The sequence below is a fragment of the Anabrus simplex genome, chromosome 14 (assembly GCF_040414725.1).
Source record: "Anabrus simplex isolate iqAnaSimp1 chromosome 14, ASM4041472v1, whole genome shotgun sequence".
NCBI lineage: Eukaryota > Metazoa > Arthropoda > Insecta > Orthoptera > Tettigoniidae > Anabrus > Anabrus simplex.
Window position 1 is genome coordinate 42423713 of NC_090278.1, and position 13198 is coordinate 42436910.

The 13198-nt window shown below is 37.7% G+C and overlaps 1 protein-coding gene across 4 annotated transcripts in view; it reads right to left on the bottom strand.

Moving 5' to 3' along the window:
• The window catches only part of hyd (E3 ubiquitin-protein ligase hyd), a 544651-nt gene that overhangs the window by 44879 nt on the left and 486574 nt on the right, over positions 1–13198 (bottom strand). For 2 of the 4 annotated variants that reach the window (XM_067158035.2, XM_067158036.2), the window contains exons 40-42: positions 9718–9906; positions 3186–3311; positions 1542–1962 (exon numbers count right to left, since the gene is read on the bottom strand). In XM_067158035.2, the coding sequence (XP_067014136.2) occupies positions 1542–1962; positions 3186–3311; positions 9718–9906 (736 nt within the window). Of the gene's footprint in view, positions 1–1541; positions 2005–3185; positions 3312–9717; positions 9907–13198 lie in introns of all 4 variants that reach the window. The other 2 variants (XM_067158034.2, XM_067158033.2) reach the window with 1 other exon arrangement.

The following is a 13198-nucleotide window of genomic DNA, read 5'->3' on the forward strand; positions in this document are numbered from 1 at the left end:
TAATTATGATTATGCCACAGTATCATCCCTTACTTTATGAAAGCTAACTTAGCACGTGTTACAGTGGGACTATCTTCATTAACCACTGAAAATGAAATTTGAAAAAAATCTCTCTGCATCAAGTAATGCGCCGGCAAGCCAAATATATTTTAGTATGTCATTTGCTAAGTTTAGGCCAAAAGATTAATAATAATAATAATAATAATAATAATAATAATAATAATAATAATAATAATAATAATAATAATAATAGATGAGAGTGCTGCCAGTAGCTTAAGTGGGGTGAAGTGCACCCACTCATTACTAGGATAACGTTTCAAGTACAATAGCTGCCTCGTCGCCATAAGACCTATCTGTGTCGGCGAGACATAAAGCCCCTGGCAAAAAAAAACAAAAAACAATAGCTGCCTGTGGATCAGAGGTAGAGTGTCGGCCTCCAGATCCCAAGGTAGCGAATTCAAATCTGGCACAGGTAGTTGTATTTTTGGAGACCGGAAAAAGTTCATTCGACACTCCATGTCGCATGATGTCGGCATGTAAAAGACCTCTGGTGACACATGGTATTTAGCCGACAAAATTCATTAAATCTCAGCCATAGACGCCCAAGAGAGATCTGGTTTACTCCGTCTGCCATCTAGTAGGTCTAGAGTAAAACGGAACGTCGAAATTGATGAAGCAGACAGCCAGATGGCATCGAATTCAAATACCTGCACACAGTAGCTGAGGCCATACGATTAAAAAAAGAAAAAGTGTACAGAAATAGAAAATGACACAAAATCAAGAGCCACAGAATGGACAATATATGTGCCAGATTATTCAAGAAAGACTCCTCCCTAGCCCATCACCATACGTGAACATGCGTCGTGCTTTGAAGAGATTTCCGCGAATAGTAAACCAGACAAATATTTCTGCTGAGTTGAGAGATAATTGTTCTTTCTTCCTTTTTTCCTAATACATTTGCTGTAATTTCATACTTAGTGCCAAATAAGTTCTATGGCCATAACTAGCAAAAATATTATCCCCATTCTCTCAACCAGACTCTCAGTTCAGGCGTCTCCTACTGAAGAAAGTGGAGAGGAACCATATTTGCCCCTGCCCGGCTACAGCTGGATAAAGGGAAATGATGATGTCAAAATAGAGATTTTGTTGTGTTCATCATTGATGCGGGGAAAAGAAAAATCGTGCCTCAGTTCCGACAGCGAGTAAGAAAATAAATCTATTGGATAAAGGAATTGTGAATGGAGCAATTCCCATCCTAGTTACTAGCAATACTGTAATCATGAGAGGCAACTGGTAATTCATTTCTTATCGTGGATTTAAACTTTTAATAGTTAGTACAACCATGAGATGCAAGCCTAGCTTATGAGAAGTGTAAGAAAGAACCAAACATTCATTGCCAAGCAGCTGAAATATGGGATACAATAGAACTGTTTTTGCTTTCTTTGTTAAAGCATTAAGTTCTGTCTGTCTTCTTGTCTCAGTTCTTAGAAGATGAAGGTTATCAAGTCAGCTAGACAGACAACAGTTCCAAAAATACTTACCAAGAAGGGCTTCTGATGCCATTTGCTCTTGACTGTGACTAAGAATCAGCTCCACCGCCTCCTCAACCTTCTGTCGAAGAGCTTCTTCTGATGCAAGAAGCATGAGCAGCTGGGCAGGGGTGAGTTCCAGCAGCATTCCAGTGATCTTCCCCGCGAAAGACGGCCGCAGAGCTTGCACTTTAGGGTACAGTCGTTCTCCAAGCTGCTGTTGATGAAGAGAAAGGTGGTCGTTATTGCCAGATGATCCAGCATTTGCACCTCCAGCACCACTATTAGAACAGCCACTTCCACCATTGCCACTACCGTTAGCACCTCCGTTGCTGGTATTGCCGCCGTCAGTATTGCTGGGAGGTGAGAATGGCCGGGCATCGTAGGAGAGGGATCGTCGTGGTTCACGGCACCTTGGTGATGACCTCTGGGCCTGGAAGTGCACCAGATTGGTTACAAACACTCTTCTGATTTCCTATGAAAATTAGAAAGAAAGTTGTTACAAAGGCAAGCATGCCAAAGTTTTCTGTCTTGAGTTTTAAAGACCAGAACAAATGATAATGTAACATGCAAACTCAACATACTAGTAGTGGTTTCCAATCAACAGCACACCTAGCAAGCCTCCACTCTTCAAACTTCTCTCGTAATTAACTCTTTCGCTGCAGCAGTTGACTTTTGTTGTTTTCCCGCTATTGCACACATGAGCTTTGTTAACAAAGCGGCAGATAATGCATACGCAATCGTACATCCCTGAGCACATACCAAGAATCTTGTAGATGTCAAAGCTGCAAGTATTAGGCCCATACAATTTTGTTTGTCTCACCTCCCTCCAACATTGCTCTATGGTCTGCAGTACTGCCTAGTAAGCGGTCATGAGGGAGTTGAATACCAGAGTGACAGGGGTGCTGTCTGTGAGAAGGAAATAATATTATAATAATAATAATAATAATATTGGTTTTTACATCCCACAAACTACTTTTATGATTTTTAAAGATGCTGAAGTGCTGGAATTTTGTCCTACAGGAGTTCCGGACTGAGCAGCATCGAAGGGTCACCATGAACTCTGAAAGCCAGTGCTGTATCCATGTCAGCCAATCAGCTTAGCATTGAAATCAAATAAGATATGCTGGCAACGTTCATATAAAACATTTGACTTCTCGCTACTTTCAGAGTATCATAAATGAACTGGGAAAAAAACAAAAAAGGCAAAAGTAGCTCTAGATATTGGAAAGGGGTTTTGTTATAAAACAGTACTGCAGGTGTATTTTTATAAAAACTTACAGTAAGTGTTATTAATGCATGTCTGTCATTCGAACAAAAAAGGTTTCATTGAACCGACGACCACAAGGACAATAAATGGATAAATTTTGTCAGTTTTATGTTTGTTGCAATGTCTTAAAAGACAAATAAACACTTTCTAATACATTTTTCATTTCTTGATTTAATGAAGTAGTTAAGGGATCTTGTGTTGAAAAGCTGCAGGGAAAGAGTTAATATATTCTGCTACTTATGTAGAAAATGAACCTTTAAATTTTGAAAAATTTGCTGCAGGGTTTTTCTGTACATTACATCAGAAAATTAGAGCACTCAATTGTAGGATTCCAACCTTCCTATGAATGTTAAGTTTATATAAACCAAATAATATAATCAACTTACCTGTGTGTGTCTTCGGATATTGTCTCTTTCTCGAGATCTCAGACGTTGGAGTACATTATACTGGGCGTACTTCGTGCCAACCTGGACAGATTCTAAATTGGGCAACTTCTCGTTGGCTAGCACAGCCTGTAAAGAAAATAAATTTTACCAAAAATCTGAAATTGAGTTATAATTAAGTGTACATCAGTCACTAACTCGACAGTTAAGATCTCCAAGATGCATCATTGTGCGAGAGAAAAAAAAAAAAAAAAACAACCAAACTTAGAGAATTCTGAAGTCCGAAGAAAAAAGCTGTATGGTGGACAGTTCCCTTCTTCCATATATTGTTCTAATAAGCAGGCACAGAATCATGGACACTAAAAGAATGTAAAAAGAGGCAGGCAAACAGACACAAAAAATTTAGGAACAGGCACTTCGGAAGGCAGGAAGAAAAGAGAAATACATCAAAACCTGGTTAATTCCATATAACATCTAGTTCGAAGTACTCGTAAGTACCTGAGATTTACATGCAATTTCAATTATTTAGATCGACATAGGGATAAATTATTATTCAAAGTATTGTGACAGATATAGAAATTGGTGGTTTTTCATTCAAAATTATCAAACTATCTTATGTATAACTGCCAAAACTAATTTATGATTAAATAAAATTTAGAAAAAAACCTGAAAAAGAAGACATTTAATAACCCCCAAAGAAACAACTTAATTAAAATAGAATGAATTTCACTCTTGAAAGAACATCAGCAGACTCGATCAAAACACACTTTTAAAAATTTATGTTTATATGTTAAAACCTGAGTCACTCTTCTAATAACTTTTGACAAGTTATAACTAACAGTAACAAAGTACAGTGGAACCGCGATACTCCGTTCCTGGAGGGACCACGAAAAAAAAATTAGGGAAAACGGAAAATCTGGGAACGAATGAACCATCAACGATTTGGCTAAACATCACAAAAATGAAATATGTATACTTGTAATCTCACAAACACCCCAAAACCAAACCAAACTACAGCCTCAATGGGCCTTCCACCTACCAAGCGACTGCTGCTCGGTCAGAAGGCCTGCAGATTACGAGGTGACGCATGGTCAGTGTGTCGATATCTCACGGCCGTTATTCCTGGCTCTCTAGACCGGGGTCGCCATCTCACCATTAAATAGCTCCTCAATTAAAAGTAATCGTAGAATGAGTGAACCTGGAACCAGCCCTCATATCTACGTAAAAATGCCTGACCTGGCCGGGAATCGAACCCGGGCCCTCTTGGCGAGAGGCAGGCAAGTTAGACTGCAGGGCCGGCTTCAAACATTAATTACCGGTACGTGACTTTAAAATCTCGAAACTTAACATTCAGTTTAGTTACTATGATCAGCTAAACTCTTCAAAAAATCTAATACCCGTAACACAAAGCCAAACAACAATCGACCACAAGTAGTTTTTAATCCTCTAATAAAATAAAGCACATTAGATACAAAAGCGCCCAGCATGATGGCAAAATCGCTTTTTAATTTTATTTTGATCTTCCACTGTAATTTGGTCACTGGTATACTGTTCGTAGTCAGTTTATGGATATCTTGTTCCACGTAAATTAGGCCTACATCGACTTTTAAAGGTTATGTTGAACTTGAGAATACGGTTTTGATTGTAGGTATCAATTCTCAAGTGCATTATATTCATTTCTGTCAGTCACGAATCACAATCAAATTGGAAAGAGAAAAAATATCATTTAACACTTCCGAAATTACGGTTATTTGCGACCTTGAGCTCAGCCGGAAAGCGTGCACTCTCTGTACAAGTCAGTACGAGCGCAAAATGATATAAAGTTTTTAAATGTAACATCCACAAATAAAATGACTGTGGTTTTTATAACATCTTAACACAAAAACGTGACATTCCCAGTCTTATATTAGGACCAAAATAGTAATAGGCAATCCCAAAACTCCCATTGCTTTATGTACGTAAGGTGCAATATCTGTTCTGGTCTCGATAACATAATCGTATACAATAATATTAAAATACTAAATTTGTGTTACTTAAGAAGGAGCAGTTTCGATTCCTGCCTGAAAGCCCAGCGACTATACAGTGTCCTGAGGGAAGCGCCAAAAACCTGTTCGGTGATACACTCGGGGGAAAAAAAAGAACCTGGGCCTATATAATGTCTAAGTACGATCATTTGACGAAATTCCTTCCAATTGTTGTGGACACACTCTGCTTTATGATTTCTGAGGATTCTCTAAACAATACCACCCAAATGCGATACTAAGATGGTCCCTTATGCAAGTTCACCGCTGATCACTTTTCCAGTATAGTACTACCTCAAATTTCCGCAAATGACGGGACGTTAACACCGAGATCCGTAAGTATGCCGCAGTCATCCTTTTGTGAGGTACAGCTTCTGAAAACGCATGATCGAGGATTTAGCGTTGATCGGACTGAAATTTCTGGACAGTTGATCCGGGAAATCATTTCTTTGAGGAACAGATAATGCGGGAAAACGCCGTTTCCGAGAACGTATAATCGAGGTTCTACTGTACTCCTCATGTATTTTCTCTCCCCTCCCTAGTCACAATACGCGTTGTTTACCATAACTTTCCATTCAGTCATGTTCTGGTGACGTCATTGGCCTTTCACGGAATTATTATTACCATCATTGCATTTTAAATTGCTTTGAATGATTTAGCGGATGTTTAATGATCATTAGTGAATTAGGCCGACCTTAACACGGAGAAGATACGCTACATGTTAAGAGGGTTTTCAGTAGCTTTTCCTCTACCGTGGAATTTCTTTCCCTCCTATATGGGGTTCATTTGCCGTAAGATGTTGACCCTTGTAGGTAGTCTGGTTATTACCCGCCATCTGACCCTCCTGTGTTAATTATTTTAATAGCTGTTTGCTAACTGAGCCAGCCCCCCTCCTCTATCATTCCAGACAACCGTGGTGAGGGAATGAAAAACTTCAACAAAACCTATATATTACCACTACTAGGAAAATAAGGATGAGGAAGGGGTAAAAAATTATAAAATATATCTTACCATTCCTCGAAGAATGAGGGTGGTGAGGAGGTAGAAAATTTTAAATATATCTTACCATTTCTTAAATAATAATAATAATAATACTAATAAATCCATAAATATCACAGATGTCATCATGGAAAATCGTGGAGCTTTTAGAACAAAATTTAGGGAGAAACCAAAAAAGACAACTGTTAGGAAGTGGTCGACAGAACGCAAGATGCAACACAGTGCATTCATGAAGAGATTTTGGGAGGATAAGAAGGCACAAACCATCAAACCAACTAACAAGTTCAAACGCGCTCTATGAATGGGCATAACGAAGAAAGAAAAAAAGAAAGAAAAATAATAATAATAATAATAATAATAATAATAATAATAAAAAAAAAAATTCATAAATATCACAGATATCATGGAAAATCGTGGAGCTTTTAGAACAAAATTTAGGGAGAAACCAAAAAAGACAACTGTTAGGAAGTGGTCGACAGAACGCAAGATGCAACACAGTGCATTCATGAAGAGATTTTGGGAGGATAAGAAGGCACAAACCATCAAACCAACTAACAAGTTCAAACGCGCTCTATGAATGGGCATAACGAAGAAAGAAAGAAGAAGAATAATAAATCCATACTAGTACAAAATCATAAAAATTATTTATTTGCACATTTCTTACAAATTACTTCTGAGAGAAATCAATTGATTTCACCACATTGTTGGAATGTTGTGATTTTCTCATAAAAATAAAATGTCATGTATTATATCTTGTATTAGTTATAAGAAAACAACGTTGAGGTTATGTGTTGGTAACTCAGGTAAACTGAGTCTAGTGGTTTATCCTGATTTGCTTTGTTCTTTGAACTGTTTGGTGTGTGTGTGTGTGTGATAGTTGTGGTCAACAGGTCGTAATAAAAGGATGTGAGTGATGAAGCTGGTGTTTCTATGGTATACCGTATTTACGCGAATAATCCCCACACATGAAAAAAAAGTAAGAAATTGGGGTGCAGGTTTTATTTGCGTCAAACTTGAATTTACCGGGAAATATCATTGCTATTAAATACGATTTTGTTTATCAGTATAGTACTGACAACCCTACATATACATTAGTAAACGAGACTTTATATTTTAATGTTAATGAAAATAAGAAGTCTGCATAATGATGCAACATGGCTTTATTTCTTATTTTGCTGAAAATAGGAAACTAGGAAATTGAAGTCTTTCCGGTGTAATCGCCTCTTTCGTTTTTTGCAGCTCTACTTCAGATGACAGGGTGGCTGCTGCCCTCCAGGCTGCCCCATCTAGAATGTCAAAGCACCCGGAAATGGTGGAATGCACCTATCTTGCATGGGCCGTAGTGTCATTCTTCTGTGTGCGTCAGTTGAAGTCAATCACGTGTTCGAGATGGCAACTTAAAGTAGACGCTATAGATCTTTCACGGCCAAAGAAACGTTGCAGATTATAAAAGACGCAGAAGAAATTGGAAATCGTGCAGCAAGAAGAAAATACGATGTGGACGAGAGCTGTATTTATAACTGCTGAAAAAAATAAATTACAGCTTTAGCAAACTAGTAGTAATCGTCGGGTATTTTATGGACAGAAAGCAAAGTTTCCTGAGATTGAAGCAAGATTATGTGCGTATATTGATGAAAAGAGACAAATTGGATGTGCCGTTACAGTGAAATGTGTCAACTTAAAACCCAAACGATTGCAAAAGAACAAGGTGTTCTGGCTTTCAAGATTTTATGTTCGTCACGGCTATAGTTTTTGAAGAAAAACTACCATCGCGCAGTCTTCTAACAGATTATGAAGATTAAATTCTGAATTTCACAAATATGTGATCAATTTATGCAAGAAAAACTCGTATATACTTTCACAAATAGGCAACGCGGACCAGAGACCAATTTTCTTCGAAATACCGCTTGATTGTACTGTAAACAAAAAAGGAGCGTCCAACGTCATTGTAAGAACTGGCGGAAATGAGAAGCAAAGATGTACAGTTATGCTTTGTGTAACCGCAGATGGAAGAAAACTGTCCCCATACATCATATTTAAATGAAAAACAATTCCAAAAATAAACGTAAAAGGCGTTATCATAAAAGCGCAACACAAAGGGTGGATGGATAATAGCCTAATAGACTGGGTGAAGCAGGTTTGGCAACGGCGCCCTGGAGCATTACTAAATCTCAGAAGTATGCTCGTTTTAGATTGTTTTCGCGGGCAAACTACTCGAGAAGTTCACGATGTTTTGACAAGGAATAGAACGGACTTGTTAATAATTCCAGGAGGTCTAACATCCTTTCTCCAACCACTTGACGTAAGCATTAACCGGCCTTTTAAGGCGGCAGTGAAACAACTGTACACACGTTGGATGGCAGACGAAGTGCACAAATTTATGCCTACTGGTAAAATCAAGCACCCAGAAAAGAGACAGATTTGCGAATGGATAAAATGTGCTTGGGATTCCATTCCTCTGCAACTGGTGGAGAAGAGTTTCGAGAAATGCGGGATCTCTAATTCGCTGGACGGAACCGACGACTATGTACTGTGGGAGAAAGATGATTGTGACGATGAGGACAACTGCGATTCTGCCAGTGATGACGAATGTTAAGAAGATTACAGGTAAGGGAGCATTAATGTACAATATCTTTATTTCATTTATAGTGAGTATTTCCACGTAATTTTAAGATGCACAATTAGCCTACAATGCGGTTTTTCTATTGCAGGATGTTGGATGCTGCTGCTACAATCGTAGTATAATATTATGTTTGCTTTTCTCTCTCTCTCTCTCTCTCTCTTTTTTCTTTTTTTTTTTAAATGTGAATTCTGTACTTCGCTAACTTATGTACTATTTATTATCTGTATCTCCTACCATAATTTATGTACTGTTTATATCTTTTATTTAAGCCTTAATAAATCGTGGATTGATATAAAATGTTTGTTTATACCTATGCTACTCCTTTGATGGAAAGAATTTTAGTTCATATCATTTAAAAAAAATGATCCTTCCTAAAATTATGGTGCAGGCATTATTCGGTGGCGGGGATTATTCGCATAAATACGGCAATACGAATACCTAATCGGTGCAATAAGTAGAAATGAAGATATATCAACACTTATCAAGTACACAATTAAAACAAAGCTTTAAAAAAAAAAAAAAAAAAAAAAAAAAAAAAAAAAAAAAAAAAAAAAAAAAAGATTAACCCATGAATTAACATCCCACATTGAAACACCAGGATCTGAAATAGAGGGGTTGAAATGTGGAATGTAAGATATTTTTAAATCCAAATCCAAAGGTGGCCTCTTTACTCCTGAACTTCTGAACACAGAACATTGCACTGAACATCCCACATCAACAGCAAACACAATATTGTTGTTAATATTTTGGTAACTTAAACAGGGCACTCAGACTGAGAACCATTTTCATAATTAAAAAGAAGATTCTTACATACTGCTCTGAAAAGCTTCAAGACTTCAGTAACACCGCTTTAAAAGTAAGACTAATACAGTTATATAAACATCCAACTAACCTCAGCAATAGCTGTGTAGAAACTGCGAGCAACTCCTGATCCTTCTCCTGGTTCATCTTTGAATGTCACTTTCACACGGTTGACAGCCAAAGGAGGTTGAGAACTTGAGGCTCGTCTGTGGTAGTTGTTGTATTGCGTGTTCAATTCCTTGAATGTCTGGATAATAAGCTGAGTCCTTTCTCGTTCAATCTGAATAATGTGTAATGGACATAAAAATAATATAATAACTGGAAGTACATGCTCTTTCTTTTAAGAGAGAGAGAAAACATTGTTAAACATAATTAGCAGTATGGAATTTAGTCAAAATAGAGAATGCAAGTTCTTTTACAAGTTTTTTTTAAAAGTTGCACTGACACAATTAGGTCTTATGGCGACGATGGAACAGGAAAGGACTAGGAGTGGGAAGAAAGCGGCCGTGGCCTTAATTAACCCTTTCCCATAGACTATCTTTGACTCACTGTCTGGCGAAACCTAGAGTAATAATTTGCTTGTCAGATATAGTTGTGGAGTACCTTCACTAAATAAGTTATTATTCTGTAAAAACCACTGAATATATCGCTTTCAAATTTTGTAACAATGGAAAATACACTATATTTATTCTAAACTGATACAATGATATCACCTAATTACACACAGGACCACCCTCCCCCTGTTCAGAAGGATACATCAAGAAGCATCCAATATGGTGCATAATGTTAAATTGCTTGTTCCTGAAGTAAGTCTGAATTGCTGGACCTGATGGGGCCCTTATTTTCGTAGTAATGCAGAGGACGCAGAAATTCACCCTGAATCTCACAATTTATTTCATTTTCGTGATCAGTCAAATAAAGATATAGAGATAGCAAATCATATTTCCTCTCGGACATACATATTATAAACAATTTTTTACTGAATGGAATTGGAAGAAAAATGGACATTAGTTGGAATATTATGTAATTAAGTAGAGGCTCATAGTCCGAAACAGAATTAACTGGAGAATTAAAACTGATAATTATGTTGTGTACACGTAGGACTAATATTTTAAAAGGAGACGGTACCTGGAGGAACATTTCCTACCCTGTGCCGTATTTTGATTTCCTGCAGATTCATATCCTGTCCCAACTGCTTTCCATACCATTTTTATTATCATACCTACAACTTCAAACTCACTACCATTGCATTTGTCAACATATTGATCTAATTTGTAACAAATATCCTCCGCACTCAACTGGTTATGAGCATCCATGTTGCCGCAATATGTTTACATTCAGTCAGCTGTCTGTTCTATCTAAGAAAACGTATAAAAGAACACTTTATTTTAGGATTCCGTGCATGCCAGTTGTATCTAGGAAGCGTAGAGAATTCACTGGTTCCAAAAAGTTGTGTGTTTAGCAGACAGATGGCGTAGGAAGTCTGTCTAAAAGTTGAGTACGCTTTACTACGCAACCCGCGGGAGACAATGTGTGACTCCAGTACGCTTTACTACGTAACCCGCGGGAAAGAGTTAAGGTACAGCCTGATTTGAAAATGGGAAATCGCGGAAAACCATACTCAGGGCTGCCGATAGCGGGGTTCACACGTACTATATCCCAAATACTGGACCCTGGCCGCAAAAAGAGAATTCAAATGTTTAGTACATGCATACTAAAATGGGAAGCACATAATAACGAACAAAGAAAACAACAATGTAGATGTGTGTTTAGAGCAATTTCTTCTGATATGTATATTTTCTATCATTTTAGTTCTATTTAAGGAAACTAAAAATATTGCCTAAATAGAGCAACACTGGTATTTAAGAACAATTTGGTCAATTTTCGATGTCCCAGGTATAACCGTTTTTGGTTTACTATTCCGAAACGTAAGTTATGTAGTCTAGTTTAGAGAATGAATACATTTTATCGTTTTTAGTTTAAGAGCATTAGTGATATTTTAACTTATTTTTATGAACACATCAGTGACTGGGTCTGAACGGAGGCCGCTACCCCCTGTTGTTTGGATAGTTCAAACCTGCAAGAACAAATTTATACTGCTGCACTCAAAATCAATAAACACGAAGAATATTCTAGACATCAACCTAAAAATTTTAAAATTACGAACTGGACTATCTTTTGAGAAGCCGCTGACTGTATCTATACCTACTACATACTAAAAGTACTATCTATACTCGACTTGTGTTCATCTGAGTCACTGCTGTATTCAACACGTGAGATTGTTGTCCACGATTTGACAGAAAAGGACCAAAAGCACTGTCAGAATCACTTGCGTAATTAAGTAGATCTAATTCACCGTCTCTACAGACATCTGATAACCTGTCTGCACATAACTCATCACAAATATCCATATCTGTTAGCAACTGCATACCTATATATCTGGCAGAGACCTGGACACCAGTGAATGAAAAGATGGAAAAGTAAAATCCAGGCCAGTGAGATGACATTTTAAGGATGATAGGAAAGACAAAATAGGACAGGGCAAACAGGAATTGGAGTATAAAAACTTTCAGACAGAATAGAGATAAATAAACTAAGATGGTCTTGACATGTTAAGAGTCCAACTCGTTGGCTGAATAGTTTGATTCCCAGCCGGGTCGGAGATTTTAATCGCTTCTTGCTCGGGGACAGGGTATTTGTGTCCGTCCCAATACCGTCCTCTTCATATTCACACAACACACTACACTACCAACCACCACAGAAACACGCAATAGTGATTACATCCCTCCATATAAGGTTGGTGTCAGGAAGGGCATCCGGCCGTAAAGCAAAGCCATATCCACATGCGCGACGGAGTTCACACCCGCGACACCATAGGTGTGGGAAAAGCGGTAGGAAAAGATGATCTGGCGTGTTAAGAGGATGGAAGAGGGAAAGTTACTGAAACAGATGATGGATGAATGAGAACAACCAGTAGGCATACACAAAGGTTGCTACATTTGATCAAGGAACAGTATTATAAGAGGAAATCGCAATTGAACACAGTTAAGGAGCAACAATGGTGGTTGGTAGAGGAAGATGAAAAAGTGCCAGGAACATTCCAACCTGGCTGGAGCTGATAAAATCGTAACTAATGATTGGATGGTATGGATTATGACTTATGTAATATAGTCTACTTTCCAGATGAATTATTGTAATCTATGGTTAATTAGTGTGGTATTAAATTAAGAACATAATGCAAATAAATATGAGAAATGCTGATATTCACAGACCAACACAATTTCAAAAAATGAGCAATTGCATCAATGAATCAAAACATTTATAGTCAGGGTTGTTCCTTTCCAATGCTAAAATAACATTGACCTTAGACCTGACTTGAGGATTGTTTTCCCGAAAGTAGTCATTACCTAAAGGAGAACAGGAGCACAGCCAGAATACATCAGAGATAAATCCATGATTTACCTAGCATACACTAATATAATGATGAGCAAGGCATTTGGTTTCAAAATCTGCAGGTTGTCCTAAGCCACAGGCCGTGATAACTAAAAAATATGCTAGCCTTTAAAGCCAGC